The following is a 16,817-nucleotide window of genomic DNA, read 5'->3' as shown; positions in this document are numbered from 1 at the left end:
TGTGATGTTATTGATAAGTTTGGTCTTCGAAACATTAATTTTCAAACCGACTTTTTTCAGAGCATCAATAAGTTGTTTCAACATCTCGCTCAATTCCTGCATGTTGCTAGTTATTAGGACGATGTCATCGGCAAATTCGAAGATGATTTAAGTAGGATCAGTTTTAATTGATGAATAATAGAAACTATTCGATCTATAATTACCTATCAAAACTTAAAAAAGTTTAATTTTCACCTAAATCTGATACTGAATCCAGATTCAAACCAAAATGTAGAATTCAAACTGAATACGGGCCGTAACGGCAACGCGCGGTCACCGCTTGGCAACCGCGTTCCATGTGAACGGTATCCAATTATCAACCGCTCATTCAACCGCGCGTAGACCGCTCGTCATGTGAACGGGCTCTAAGTGAAGCAGATCAGTACTGAAGTCCTTGAGCGAAGTGTAAAAAGTGTTTTCACTTGCATTGATCAGTGCTGTGCTGAATGGTTAACGAAGCTCAATTTGAACATATGCGCTAAATTTCGTTTGTTTTTTGGGTTGAATAAAGATTTTCTTTTATGAAATTTTCATTTTTATTTCTCACAGTAATGTGTCATTACCTCAAAAAAAGTTTTATTTATGCTACCATTTTGTTATACAATCAATAAGGAAAAAAATTTGGGTGATAATTTAAAAAAAAGTCACGTGGGAAGTATGTATTCTACAACCAACGCACAAAACTTGAAATGCGAATAATTTAAAAAACTATTAATTTTAGGCACAATATGTCTCAAAAAAAAAATTAAGACTACTCACTAGGCTATCCGTCAGACAAAACAAATCAGGTCATGCAATTTCACTAAATGGACTTAGTGACATTTATTAAGTTCATTTTAAAAAAATTGCAGTGTATTCCGAGTCACCTGTAAAGTGATCCGTAAATTCGCAGAAGAATTGAAGATTTCTTGGGATTCAAATTCAATACAAAAAACCTACCATTATCTCGTAAGGTTTCCAGGATATGATCCTTAGTTTAAACCTTTATACCCATAAAATTTGTCGAAAAATGTGATCTACGTCAAAAATTACTATATATTTTATTTTATCGGTTATTTTTTATTCATTATTAAAGAATACAATATACAATTTATATTTCAACAAAATTAAAAAAAAATGAAAAGAAGTGCCAAGGGCGTAGAAATGGAGGGTACTGGGGGTAATTAAAACCCCCCCCCCAAGATTTTTAAAATATGTATAACATTTCAGAATTCTCCCAAAGACGAAGAATGAAACTTTTTCCATAAAACGAACCAGTAATGTTTTCACTTTTCTTTGAAATCGACACATATACCCAATCTGTAGAGATGACTAATAAAGATTCAATAAACTATTATAAGCACCACTTAAAAGTAGAACTACAAGAAACACCCTGTATCTCGAAAACAAAGTGTTTGCGGGCCTATGTATAGGACATTGTATTCTTTAAATTATTTAAGAAGTCTCTCATTTTTCTTCATACCTCCGATTTAGAAACACCCTGTATAAGGGGAGAATCGGTAATCAAAAAAATTATGTTATTTTTGGATCAAACTTCGTTATCAAACTTTCTTTTCTCACATTACAGATATCAGTAAACGTTGTCGTTAAAAATTTTTTTTTTCAATAATCCCCCAAAAAAAAAAAGATCTACTTGAGAAGTGGGGTACTTCGAAATAAAAATTTCATAGAGTTTACGAGTATGATTTAAAAACAAGGAAATCTCATTCAACAAAACGGGGTGGTATCGTGTTTCACCACTTTCGGACTAGCCTGTAGAGCACAACATAATTCAAGCTCATGCGCATGTACTGCCAATTCCGTCAAACTTTGAATCATTCTTCTTGCCCAACATTTCCCAGAATTATCAACCAATCGAGGTCTATTGACCCACCCTGTATATACATTGGCTTTGAATCAAACAGAAAATATAATAATAACAATAATATTGAAAAAATAACAATTTATTCTGGCATAGTACATATTCTCAAAAATAAATATTTTTAGATGAAAACTCATTATGAAACATAATAAATATTTTATCGGTGACATGAGTATAAACAAGTAGACAAAATAAACAAAAAGGTAACACAAAGCAATAAGTGAAACAAAAAATATATAATATCACAAAATAACACTACTTGTGATAAGTTTCAATTATATGTCATCAAAGACCCAAATTGTGTGCCAAAATTTCTAGGTCCCCAAATTATTTCGTTTTCAGGAGTTCGATTTGGTAATGTAAATATTACGATTGGGTTGAAAAAATTGTTTTTAAAGACATTCATAAATTATTAAAGTCGAGATTTTTGATAAAATTTGAGACACAATCATGAAACATCTAATATTTCCATCAAGATATGTTGCATTATATTTTCAAACTAATAATACAAAAGTTATATCAAACAAAAACAAAACCCAAAAGTTATATATATAATCATTGGTATCTAGAAAAATAATCAAGAAATGAAAAGTTATACAAAACAAAACAAAGATCATTGACATAATAAATAAACTTGTGGTAGATTGAATAGTCGATATATCTCAAAATCCATAATTTCTAGTGCCTCCTGAGCTTACTGCAAATCAAAAATAATTATTAGCATTAATGGAAAGAAAATAAATATGAAAATAGTAAATGTGAAATAAAAATATTAACAATGTCAACTGTTCAGATATCATCTTTTTGAATGTCGAAAATATATGTTGAAAAAGCAAATTCGAACCACATCTTTTTGTAGCACATTCCAATGATTTTTTATCCTTTATATTTCTCAACTAATTTAATGTCCAAATTGGTGGGATACCCTCTGGAGGCTAATAAAATTAATTTCCTCTTTATGAATCACTGTGATAATTTATTTACCGACTTGAATGACATTCGTTCATTTACCATTCAATACTAATATTGTCGGGAAACGAATCAAGTAAATAAAAAAAAAAAATGTGCACCGATGCCATCTTGCCGTTAGCTGTTGACGAAACCTCAGGTTTGTCGATTCCTTGTGGACCTTGGGAAATAGGAATTCCACACACTACATTACACAGTATTTTGCATAAAAACTTAGGTCTTGACATTTATTTTCAAAACAAGTGCCACTTTTACACAATAATGAACGTAATCGTGCAAAAGAGGCCCCCTAGATTCCTCTGCGTTAGGAGGCCCCGGCACTAAAGCTACTGTAAATGTAATGCAGATAAAGAATAATGAAAGAAAAGAGACTTACACATGAAGACTGGGCTCCTTATATTCAACTTTTTTTACTGCCCTTTTACTTCTTCCTGCGGATCTGAAAAAAAAGCATTTTTAGATAAATTCAACATTTTCATTAATACTGCAGGATATATCAATACAGAGTGCTTGATTATGTCATGACAATGATGGAAGATAGTTGTGTAATATAATGAAAGTTAGTTAACCGTGAAAATGTTACACCACTCTACTGCGCTATAACTGCACGTTATAGCACGTATTTTGCATCTGGATTTCATCTCCATCCTTATGGTGCTCAGTTGACACAAGAACTAAAGCCAATTGACCATGGAATACGTAGAACATATGACGACTAGGTGCTTGAACAACAACGTTTGAATGACAATTTTTCGCAATGTGCAAGGCACATTTTTCACTCGATGACTATGTAAACTATCACAATTGTCGCAAATGGGGCGTTGAAAATCCTCATGCAACTGCTGAGGAATCATTACATACACAAAATCACTGTAAGATGTGCAGTTTGGTCTGGTGAAGTGATTTCTTGAAAATGAAGAAAGGGTCACTCAAACGTCAGTTATCCTTGCTTTAACCAAATGATTACCGATTTTTTTGGCCTGAACTTAATGATATGGAATTGGAAAAGATGTGGTTTTAGCAAGATGGTGTAAAATAAATGTGTCTATATAAATAATAGATATTCTGCTTATTATAAATTCGACAATAAGGAAAAATATCGGATTACGAATATTCAAATTTGCATATTTAATGGAGAATCACCCAAATAAATATATTTCATCCAATATAATATACATTCATAATGATACAGGGTGTTTCATTGAGAAACGGAAATACTTCACAGGTGCATAGGTGGCACCAAGGCGGTTCTGGAGATACCCCATTTATTGGGTCTTACTGTCTTCGTACGCGAGATACAAGATGTTTTATGAATGTTGCCGTTTCTTTCTGAGGCCACATCAAACGAACCACTCGGTATATTTTCTTCATATTTGGCAAATATGTTCCTAATTGAGAGCCCAAACGTATCATGCAATAACCGCCTTGAAAATCCAGGTCCGGGTTAACAAAAAATTATGAATCGTTTGAATCCTCGTAACAACACCCTGTACATCGGAATTTTGAAAATCTGTTTTAATATTCGGAAACACCACTAAAAACTAAACTGAGACCTGTACTTCAAATTTTCGCGCAGACAATTTTACTGCACAAATTTTCAACGTAAAAGTGAAGTTTTTAAGAACTAGGATACCTGAAAGTGGTTTGAAGTGACTTTTAACAATGAATTATCAATAATTTTGAATCTATAATTATTTCAAGATTACTTTGTAATTCATTTTCACATTGGTTTTTCTTTTTATAGCTGTATATCATTTCACTTTTTATTTTTGAGTTACTCTCTGTCTCTCGTCGTTTCTCATTACTGCACAAATTTTCAACGAAAACGTGAATTTTTTAAGAATTTGGTTTGCTGGAAGTGGTTCAAAGTAACTTTTAGTGATTAATCTATGAGTTAATTATCGAGGTCATAGTCCTCTTTTGTGTGAGAAGTCTAATGTTTCTTTCAGCAGAGATTTTCACTACTGCAAATAATCATAAAATTTCGTATTCAATAAAGTAGGTTGACAACCATCACTTTAACAGAAGACCATTGTTGTTTGGAATAATTCAGATTAATTAAATATTTTGTTATTATATTTTTTTGTTCATAATTGTTTCAAAATATACGATATCAACCTAATGCAACTCAATTCTCAATAAATAGAAACTGAAATAATATACAGCTATAAAAAGGAAAACCAATGTAAAAATGAATTACAAAAATGTTGAAATAATAATGGATTCAATATCTTTGATAATTCATTGTTAAAAGTCACTTCAAACCACTTTCAGGTATCCAAGTTCTCAAAAACTTCACTTTTACGTAGAAATTTGTGCAGTAAAACTGTCTGCGCGAAAATTTGAATTACACGTCTCAGTTTAGTTTTTAGTGGTGTTTCCGAATATTAAAACAGATTTTCAAAATTCCGATGTACAGGATGTTGTTACGAGGATTCAAACGATTCATAATTTTTTGTTAACCCGGACCTGGATTTTCAAGGCGGTTATTGCATGATACGTTTGGGCTCTCAATTAGGAACATATTTGCCAAATAAAAAATATACTAGGTGGTTCGTTTGATATGGCCTCAGAAAGAAACGGCAAAATTCATAAAACACCCTGTATCTCGGCTGAGAAGACAGTAAGACCCAATAAATGGGGTATCTCCAGAACCGCTTTGGTGCCACCTTTGCACCTGTGAAGTATTTCCATTTCCCAATGAAACACCCTGTATAATAAAATTGTGGATTTGAAAATGTATCACAATCCGACAACGTAATCTAACCATGTTGGGGACGTGTAAAAATTGCGTATACTCCCTCTATCTATGTTTATTACTCTATGTTGAAAAATAATAGGTACCTTTTGTCCTCATTCAGCGCACTTTCATCTTCGCTTGAAGTAACGGCTCGCCTTTTCTTATTTCTTTTTGTACTAACTGGTGACTGACTTTGATCCTGGAAATCTTCGTTTTCTGAAGACCTATTGGATTCTTGTTGATATTGCGAAACGGTGTTTTCATTTTTGCTTTTCTTCGGTATTGAGGAAGAACGTTGTGTGTCATTGCTAAAATAGTAGGAAAAATTGCATTATGTTATATTCAATTTGATTACAAACATCCAAGCAAGGAGGGGCTCACTTGCAGAATATTAGGAAGCTCTTTCAAATTAAGTGTATAATAATTAATTTGATGGAATTTTCTATGAGCAACATTCGGTGAAAGTGAATCTAAACTATTGGAAAATAAACGGAAAAGTTAGCTCAACGGGCGTCAACCAATGCGGAAAGCATGATGATCATTTTATATCTTACAGAGGCCTAAGAAAGTCAGGATGAAAAACATAAAACATTCATGATTTACCCCTACTCAGTTGATAGTTGACTACAACTTACCACATTTGCTTTGATAAAGATGGCTATAAATTATATTCTTTCAAAAGTCAAAAATTTACCAGGAATTCAAGATTTCTAAAACACTGGTGTGCGTGATCACTCTTGAAAAACCTTAAGAGCGATTTATACCACGCGGCATTCTCGCGATCTGCCAAAGTTCAACTCATCCTCTCCCCTCAGCGTTTTACGTGAAAAGTGGTGTGATATGTCACATCACTTTTCAGGATGAGTGAAGCAATCTGAAAAGTTCCTTTGATTCACCGTGCTTTTTTACCACATGCAAAAATTCAAATACGTTTTCACGTTATTTCATGGATATATTCTTCAAAAAAAAAATTTTTTTTTTTTCATTCAAAAAAATTTATAAATAAGGACTTTCAACAATGAAGAACTCTTCAAAATGCATAATACGCCCTATTAGTGTGACGTCACACACCGTCATTTTTGGTTCTCCTGTCAGTGTTCGGAATCCAAACAAATAAATTGTCATTCAAATTAGTACGGTGTCGTTGAAGGAATTGGCTTATTTTCATAAATAAGAGTATTTGAAGAACGATTTCAGTATTAATTGATAGACAGAAGGAACGAGGTTAATACCAGTAAGTTTGAATCCTCTATCATTCCCCAGATTTTGTAAAAAGCCCTGTTTATTAGTTGAACTTCAAGTTCGAACTTACTGGCATTAATCTCGTTCCTTCTGTCTATCAATTAATACTGAAATCGTTCCTCAAATACTCTTATTTATGGAAATAAGCCAATTCCTTCAACGACAACGTATTAATTTGAATGACAATTTGTTTGTTTGGATTCCGAACACTGACAGGAGAACTAAAATGGCGGTGTGTGATGTCATCACTAATAGAGCGTATAGTGAAAACCACATACAAATCGATGGTCACAAGAGTAAAACATAGCTTACTTATTTTTGAACTGAAACGGCTTTCTTGGATTCTAATGGTATTGGTCCATTTTCACTTGATTTCCGCATCGTTTCTTATGGCGTTCACGTTATTTTTCTGTCAATGCCGATTCGAGGTTAAGTCAACTATAAACGCCTTTTAACGGAACAAAAGAAAAATATTAAAATGATGCCGTTAATTGGTCAATTCTTTGTATAGCACCGCCTTAGGGAAGAAAAGAAACCCATGTCGAGCCTAAGTCTGCCGAATTATCTTAAACAAAATCTGATCAGTGAATACACCAGTATTTTAGACATCTTACAGAAATTGATAGTATGAAAGTTGTCATGGGATGTTTAGTTTGTTTGCTGTGCTTCATTTTGTCAGTTCATTTAAGTCTGATTTGCAATTTTCAAAAGGAATACAGATATCAGACAAAAAACAATACATGTTCAGATATTTTATTGGTGTGTACAGGGTGGGCAAATTTCGATGTTTTAGCACTACAACTTTTAAACCAGAGGTGATAGACAAAATCTGATACCCACTTCTCGGTCTCTTTTTCAGAGAAACTAAAAAGGGTAGTATTCATTTTTGGCCACCTTCTTTTGTTTTTTAGTTATAAGCGAAAATTGGAAAAATGGCGATATCGAAAAACATTCATATCTCTGCCAATACTGATGATAGACCTCTGAAATTAGAACATTATACAGGCACTTTTTTACGTAGAATCCAGTGGCGTGCTCGTCTTTTCGAAAAGGTTTTTAATTACTAATCTATGACCCAAAAATATGTTTTTTCAAATGGGAACACTAGAATTCTATGTCATTTTTTGAAAGCTTAATTTTCCCTGATTTCAAAAATATATAACATCGTATGGTATGTATCAATACAAATAATAAAAAATGGTCAAAAACTGTTTCAATCGAGAGAGTTGTAATGAGATGGATGCATTAGAAAATCATTCTCATAGATATCCAGGATTTTTAGTATTTTTCTATGTTCATCAACAATTGAAATCATAGAAATATTGAGACTCTTAGATGAAAAAAGGGTTTTTGACCATTTTCTATTATTTATTTTGATACAAACCGTACGATGTTATATATTTTTGAAATCAGGAAAAATTAAGCTTTCAAAAAATGACACAGAAATTAGGTGTTCCCATTTAAAATAACATAACTTTGGTTCGCAGCTTCGTAATTAAAAATCTTGCTGAAAAAACGAGCACGCCACTGGATTCTACGTAAAAAAGTGCCTGAAGAATGTTTTGATTTCAGAGCTCTATCATGAGTAGTAGCGGAGATATAAATGTTTTTCGATATCGCCATTTTTCCAATTTTCGCCTATAACTCGAAAACAAAAGAAGGTGACCAAAAATGAATACTACCCTTTTTAGTTTCTCTGAAAAAGAGAACGAGAATGGGGTAACAGATTTTGTCTATCTCCTCTGGTTTAAAAGTTGTAGTGCTAAAATATCGAAATTTGCTCACCCTGTACACTATTCATATGACATGCCAAGTGGATGGTTTTTATTGATGGCGAAGTAAATTTTAAATGATAATTCATGCTCAAATGTCACTTACTTTATCGATAGGGACCACATTTGTGGATTAAACTAATACATTTTGAACCACAATAACGAATTTCTCGAAAAAAAACTGTACAAAGATTATCTGATTACCACTGTTTTCAACATAAATGGCACCATCCATTTTCTTTTTCTTAGCAAAACTTAAATTTACAGCTTGAGGCATAAGTTTTCGGTTTAAAAATATTGTACTTTTTCTGAAGTGACCTACTTTGAAAGCTATACAATCAAGTTAAAATGATAGTGGATATTTGTGTATTATTATCATTTGTTTTTTTCCTGATCAATTTTCGGCACTTTCGACACATGTAGTTCCTTTACGAGTATAAATGAAAAGATACTTACACGTTAGAGGTTGACCTTCCTTCTTGTTCTAGTTTTTTCAGTGTCTTAGTCTTCTTTTTCTCAGTAATCCTAAAAAAAATTGAAATTTTAGTGTTTTAACAAAAAAATTTGGAAATGTTAGATTTTTATAAATAAGAAACCAAATATCCAGACCTTTGGACAACCTTCTTATTCGAACCACTAGTAAGAGATCTCCTATTCCTTGGAGAAGAAAAACTTTGACTTTCTTCTAATGTAGTGTCTGCATCCGGATTAAGCCTGAAAAGTATTTCTTCAATTATTCAAAACAATCAATTAATTATGGAAATGATTGAAGATAATCAAATCCATTGAAACGACGCAACCATTTTGAAATATATACATATATATTTATATACATACAGGGTGATTCACCGCGATGGTCTATTAAATTTGTTTGGAAAACTAATTATAATAATTATGCCAAAAATTTGCATATTGGAGTTTGAGTAACCTGTTTCCTGTATAACCGGAAGTTTATCCGGAAGAGATCTGAAAATATTTTAGGGAGAAAGATCATTATCCCAAACCCCAACATGCAAAAGTTCAGCACAAAATTATGATTGATTTTCCATAAACGTCAAATAGGCCATCGCGGTGAATCACCGTATGTTTACATGGTGATAGGTATAAAATTGTGTGGACAAATACCCCATGAAGATATTCCAATATCTCTTGTTAGGTCGATTATTATAACCTGGACTAACTACCCTCAAGCTCCTTCTACTGACGGGTTGTGAATCAAAATCATTCGAATTATTATGGGTGAGATGATCATCCACTGAAGAATTGATCTCATCAACAACTTTACTACCACCAGTTTGGGTCTCTGACTTCTCATTACTGGAAAAACAAAGATTCATTGTTATTTAAAATGACATAAAACACTAAATAAGATGAGATCATTGATAATTGTTCATTATATACAGGGTGTCCCGTAAAGACCACGTCCAACCGAGGGAGAATGTAGATCAAAGGATAACCCACCTGCTATGACAAAATTCTCATTATAAAAGTCTTACCGTTTTCGAGATATTTTTTTTTTGTAAAATAATGAATTTCTGCCCCTTTCAATAGTTTTGTCTTTACGGTTGGTACAATTTCACACCTTTTTGGTTAATTTTTTTTTTAAATGTTTTAAAAAACATTTTCCGAAAATTTTAAAGGGGGGCTGTGAAAAATATTTTTATTGAAAATTTAGGTAGTGGATTCTTTCGTTCATGAAGTTTAGCCCATCGTAGTGGAACCAAAATGTACCGAGCTACTGCTGCACATCACACCAATAAATTGTCTATTTTATAGTGATTTCAAAAAGGTATCACACAAGCCATTTGTTATTCAAAGAAAAAAGATATGGCTGTTTTTATTCAAATCGGTACGTTTCTGACAAAATCAAGTTTGTCAATTCTGTTAAGAAATCTTCGATGTTGCATTACCTAGTGAACAATGTGAATTGTTTACGTGCGAAAATATTACTCGCATAATTCTTCATCCCAACGAAATTCAATTTTTCCGGCAAATGTTGCAAAAACATCATGCAGATCCAGATTTTTTTAATAAGATCATTTGGACCGACGAGTCTTCCTGTACCAAGGATGGGTACATGAATCTCCACAATTTGCATAGCTGGAATAAGATTGCCAAGAAGGTGTTTCACGACGACTCAAAAGTTTTTTAGTTTTGCGAACTGTGACTGCAAGATTTTCACCATTGGTGAATTTTAACAATTCCAGTGCATTGTTGAAGCGTGTATCGTTCCATTTTCAGTAACCACGATTTTTTTACTTGTCAAATCTCAGCTTCGAATGTGATTGCTACCCAGATAGAGGGCTATTCAAAATGAAACCTATTGGAAAACCCTTTAGTTTTTTACTTTTTGTTAATGGGTGATTTTGAAAAGGCAAAGAATAAAATCATCATAGGAAAAACCCTTTTGTTGCAATGAATGGAAAGTCAGGATAATTTAACAAAAAAGACAAACAAAACTCCTTTTAAAAAAACGACCAAGATCAGAATGGCAAATATAATTCCTATATCTGGGTATATCAAAAAACAACAATGGGAAAAGTTTACAAAAAAAACATTCATCGAAACAAAAACAGTTTGAGTTAATAATTGTCAAAAAACTGAGATGATCTTTCTATAACCGGCTAACTTAAAACTGTTTATAAATATAAATCAAACATCTGGGTATTTCTCAGAGAACCCTTAACTTATTGGGTAACCTCTTATATTTGTCACATAATTACACATACAACTAACTTTTTATTCACGATAATACGTTAAATGAAAAATAATGGGTACCTTTTGTTTCCATTTGGCATATATTCATCATCATCGCTTGAAGTAATAGCTCGTCTCTTCTTATTTATCTTTGTAGAAACCGGTGAATCACTTTGATCCGAGAAATCTTCATTTTCTGAAGACCTATTGGATTGTTGTTGATTTAGCGAATCTGCGTTTTCATTTTTGCTTTTCTGCTGTATTGGGGAAGAATGTTGTGTGTCATTGCTAAAATAGTAGGAAAAATGTTATATTTGATTTCATAACAAACGTTTTCGGTATAAAAATATTGTATCTTTTCTGAAGTGGCCTACTTTGAAGACAATACAATCAAGTTGAAATGATAATGAATATTTGTGTTTATTATTATTTGTGTATTATTATCATTTGTGTTTTCCTGATCAATTTCCGGCACTTTTTGTCACATGTAGTTCTATTACGAGTATAAATGAAAAGATACTTACACGTCAGAGCTTGACCTTCCTTGTTTTTCTAGTTTTTTCGGCTTCTTTTTCCTTTTGTTCTCAGCTAACCTAAAGAACCACAATAAAAATTTATTATAGAGATTTATTAAGAAACAAATTGAAAATGTGGGTTGTCAAATATCCAGACAAATACCTTTGGACAACCATCTCATTTGAGTCATTTGTACGTGGTCTCCTATTCCTTGGAGAAGAAAAACTTTCGTTTTCTTCCAATGCAGTTTCGGCATCCGGATGAATTCTGGAAAGTAATTCTTCAATTAATCAAAAAATCAATGAACTGATGGTTGAGTTGTTTTATTGATTTCCATATCTCCTCTGTCAGATAAAAAGAATTCGAGGAGAGATATATATATATTTCTGCGGTTTTCAAGGGCGAAATTTTATATTGGACATATATCCAAATATATATATATATATATGAATTTGTTCAATAGGACTTTGATCAACATATGAGGAACGAATAATAGCTATGAAACAGAGTGTTCAAATACCCCATTAAGATTTTCCAGTATCTCTTTTTGGGTCCATTATTATATTCTGGACCAATTATCCTCTTGCTTCTTCTGATGGGTTGTGAATTAAAATCATCTGAATTATTATTGGTGTAATGTCCATCGACTGAAGAATTGCTCTCATTACTGAAAATTTATGGATTCATTAAATATTCATTGATATTTAACATGACATGAAATCCTAAATAGAATGAGAGCATTGATAAATGTTTATTATATGGACGCAAGCAAGGGTACAAAGTTCCCATAGACAGTGGGCATGTAAGGTGTGGAACATTTTTATGTTTATTATGCAAGATAATAATAATTCACCTAAAAGTTAGCAACTTCTATGTAGAATTGAAAGACAACATTCCAGGATGTCATATTATGACAGAGATGGCAAGAGGCAGCCGACAAGATAATCAATATAAGTACAGGGTCTATGATGTTAATTCCATGACAAATCGAAATTCTATGATATACAGGGTGATTCACCGGGATGGTCTATTAGACGTTTATGGAAAACTAATCATAATTTTGAGCTGAAAATTTGCATATTGCGGTTTGAGACAATGATCTTTCTCCCTAAAATATTTTCAGATCTCTACAACTTCCGGTTATACCGGAAACAGACTACTACTTCCTTATTTCAAATGGCACACCCAGTATATTATTGCATCATTAGATAGCTTTTTTGATGGAAATTTCGGCAATATGCCATACCTTGGGTAAAAATTCAACGGTTCATGAGTTATTGGGATTTTTATGAAAAAAAAGGTGGCGATGAGGACTCATATTTTTTTGAATATTTCAGCAGAAAAAGCTTTTTTCGAAAAATTTTTTTTCATTTTCGATTCCGCAAATACGTAGTATTATAAGACTGTTTTCGGCTTGGACCAAAAATGTACAGGGTGTTTATAAGAGGAGCATGAACTTGGCCATCTGGAATTCATCAAAAGTCAAGATTTTCAAATTAGAACCTATATTTTTTATTATTTCAGTCGATTCTACGTACAAAAATAGTGGGGGTTACTTAAGCAAAACCTATACCTAAAATGAATACTTCAAGAGTTATTGGGGAAGAACTTCAAATGAGGAAAAACCGCTATTTATAACTGTGTTAATAACTGTCTGTTACTTCCGGAAAACACAGAAAGAAACTAAAATTCGATGTATGGATAACTAAATTTTACATTTCATGAATTTTAATTAATTTTTCGTTGGGATTGTTGAGAAATTCATAAACCAATACAATTTTCAATTACATATAATTCATTACAATTCTTGATATGTCGAATTTAGTTATGAAAACATCGAATTTTAGTTTATTTCTGTGTTTTTCGCAAATCGCAGACTACTCCACACAGTTATAAATAGCGGTTTTTCCTCATTGAAAGTTCTTCCCCAATAACTCTTGAAGTATTCATTTTAGGTATAGGGTTTGCTTAAGTAACCCCCACTATTTTGGACGTAGTATCGACTGAAATAATAAAAAATATAGGTTCTAATTTGAAAATCTTGAGTTTTGATGAATTTGAGTTCATGATCCTCTTATAAACACCCTGTACATTTTTGGCCCAAACCGCAAACAGTCTTATAATACTACGTATTTGCGGAATCGAAAAAAAAAATTTTTTTTGGAAAAAGCTCTTTCTGCGGTAATATTAAAAAAAAAATGTGAGTCCTCATCGCCACCATTTTTTTCATAAGAATCCCAATAACTCATGAACCGTTGAGTTTTTCCCAAGGTATGGCATAGTGCCGAAATTGCCATCAAAAAAGCTATCTAATAATGCAATAATATACTGGGTGTGCCATTTGAAATAAGGAAGTAGTAGTCTGTTTCCGGTATAACCGGAAGTTGTAGAGATCTGAAAATATTTTAGGGAGAAAGATCATTGTCTCAAACCCCGATATACAAATTTTCAGCACAAACTTATGATTAGTTTTGCATAAATGTCTAATAGGCCATCCCGGTGAATCACCCTGTATAGTTGGGACTCTTAGTGAGGAACGGCAAAAAATAACTATTCATATTTTTTCAAGGTAAAAAAAGGAAAGAATCAAATTTTGAAGAATTAATTTTCATGGAAATTGACTGCAGAGAATTATGAAATTTTCAAAGTTTACTATGAATGAACTGAATACAATTTTTTCTACCGTGTTTCCAAATAGAATCTGGAAATTTATTTTATATTCCTTTGATCGCTGAAGGTCATGCCATTAGAAGATATACATCATTTCTTAATTACCTTACGGCATCCACTCTGCAAGTAATCCTGGATCTTTTTTTTCGTATTGTTGATTTTGACTTATTCTTCATTCGAGCTATCAGAGACAATTCCTCTTCTGATTCTTCAGAAACTACAGTCTCATCTAGATAATAGTCTTTACTAGTTGATGGCTTAGTTTGAAGTTCTTTCCTTCTAGAACTAAGGATGAAATAATTTGATATTAGTTCAAAAAGAAAAATATGTATCATTTATATTTATATTACAAAAGTTTTTTTTTTATAATAGGTGATGAAAAATTGTCAATAAGTTATTATTATTATTATAAACAGATACTGAGATGAGGCCATATGGCCTATAAATCTCATACAAAAAAGAAAAATAAACACCTTAGGAGATAAATGTAAGAAACAAAATTATTATAGTAATAGTAATTCAATTGTTATATTACAATGGGCATAAGTAATAAAAGGTATAATAGAATTTCATAGAGGTAAAGACGTTTTTTATACTTGAGGATCTTAAAACAGAATAAAACAAGATGAAGCCCGTTATCCATTTTATGGAAACGTTCTTACTATAAAATCATTATTTTTGTAATAAGCTTTAACAATGTTCACCAGTTCAGCAGTAGATAAATGATAAATGATTTATATTGTTAAATGGCTAACCTTGAACTAAATATATGACGCTAATAGATATGAGCGATATTTCACGAAGTGTGATTTAATCACTGATATCAGGTAGTCACGGTTCCGAAAAACGAATACAGAGCGTGACGGGATCACAGTTTGAACATTTCACAGATCTTTTCAGGGCATATCATCGTGAGTTGCAATCGTAAATTATGAAGGCAGCCTGATGTTTTTATTGCTTCGCAACCTTTTTCGACTAACATAATTGCATATTTTTATGACAATCCCAGCATCGTAGGCAGCTTCGCCTGCTTTAGGAAGTATTTTTGTAGGACTAGTTAAACAATAAATACTTGCTACAAACAAATAATAACTACTGAATTACTGCATAATTGGTGGTGGCAATAAAATTCTAATTTGATGCTTATCTTTGATAAACAACCCCAAAGAAATTCTTTCTATATTGAAGTTGCCGACCGAAGCAATAAATGGTACTGTATTATAAAATATAAACGGAAACACGTCAGAGACATGATAATAATAGGCGAAAGAATAATAACAGTCGAAAGACCAACAATTTTTGGGCTTTCTTCACAGAAGTTGATGTAAATTATGCTACTTGTAATTTATGCAAGTTGAAATTATCTTTCAAAACCACCTTTTCAAATTTGAGGAAACATTTGAAAAATCAATATCCTTCTGTTACCTTCCTAACTAAAGCTAGAGTTGAAAATGTAAGAAAAATGGATTTTTTCATAATAATTTTGCTTTGCTTTGAATGATAATAGTGACCAATTCGAGTTGCAAAGATAAACGAACTAAGGTTTGGGTGATTCATACAAATATTAATAACAAGCAACCTAAACAGTGATCACGTCACGCTTTAATTTCACTGATATCATAAAGTAACGTTCGCGTTTCACAACGTGATCTAGAAATCACGGTATCGCTCATCTCTAGACGCTAATGATGACAGTTCTGTTTGACATATGTCATTGAAACAGGGCTGTAAAATCCGAATCACAACATGGATATCCAATATATGTAATGTTAATATTAGAGACTCACCATTAGAGATGAGCGATATTTCACGAACTGTGATTTAATCACTGATATCAGACTGTCACAGGTAGTCACGGTTCCGAAAAACGAATACAGAGCGTGACGGGATCACTGTTTGAACATTTCACAGATATTTTCAGGGTTTATCAACGTCCGTGCAATCGTAAATTATGAAGCCAGCCTGATGTTTTTATTGCTTCGGAACCTTTGTCGGCAGTTACTACTGATGCACAATTAACAGAACGTCCAAGCAGGCTAACTAATAAAAAAACTCAAATGATTCTCTTCCTCAATTGTAATTGTCGTTGGTGGAGAATGAATAGGAATAATTGTATTTTTCTCTCGAAAAATTCATCAAATATAGTTGGGAAATTCTATTATTTAGGGACTGTTTTAACTACCCATTTCTGAGTTTTTTGTTGTGAAATTTTTAATTTTTCTCTCATTTTTTGTTACAGTATTAGCCCCTCAACTATTTCGATATATACAATTATAAAATGAGTGTATTTTGTTTGGAGGTTGATTACTCA

At 32.3% G+C, this 16,817-nt stretch overlaps 1 protein-coding gene across 6 annotated transcripts in view; it reads right to left on the bottom strand.

The window, feature by feature from the left end:
- Nucleotides 1-1,966: 1,966 nt before the first annotated feature.
- LOC123682096 (nuclear transcription factor Y subunit alpha-like) overlaps nt 1,967-16,817 on the bottom strand; it is a 32,687-nt gene continuing 17,836 nt past the window's right edge. For 3 of the 6 annotated variants that reach the window (XM_045620498.1, XM_045620496.1, XM_045620497.1), the window contains exons 15-25: nt 14,612-14,791; nt 12,357-12,503; nt 11,999-12,103; nt 11,845-11,913; nt 11,402-11,608; nt 9,749-9,940; nt 9,233-9,337; nt 9,080-9,148; nt 5,714-5,917; nt 3,246-3,308; nt 1,967-2,597 (exon numbers count right to left, since the gene is read on the bottom strand). In XM_045620498.1, the coding sequence (XP_045476454.1) occupies nt 2,579-2,597; nt 3,246-3,308; nt 5,714-5,917; nt 9,080-9,148; nt 9,233-9,337; nt 9,749-9,940; nt 11,402-11,608; nt 11,845-11,913; nt 11,999-12,103; nt 12,357-12,503; nt 14,612-14,791 (1,360 nt within the window). In that variant the 3' untranslated portion in view covers nt 1,967-2,578. The remainder of the gene's footprint in view (nt 2,598-3,245; nt 3,309-5,713; nt 5,918-9,079; nt 9,149-9,232; nt 9,338-9,748; nt 9,941-11,401; nt 11,609-11,844; nt 11,914-11,998; nt 12,104-12,356; nt 12,504-14,611; nt 14,792-16,817) is intronic. The other 3 variants (XM_045620499.1, XM_045620500.1, XM_045620501.1) reach the window with 2 other exon arrangements.

This window comes from Harmonia axyridis, chromosome 6, assembly GCF_914767665.1.
Source record: "Harmonia axyridis chromosome 6, icHarAxyr1.1, whole genome shotgun sequence".
Taxonomy (NCBI): domain Eukaryota; kingdom Metazoa; phylum Arthropoda; class Insecta; order Coleoptera; family Coccinellidae; genus Harmonia; species Harmonia axyridis.
The sequence above is the reverse complement of the archived record's forward strand: the minus strand, read 5'-3'. Positions and strand labels throughout refer to the sequence as shown.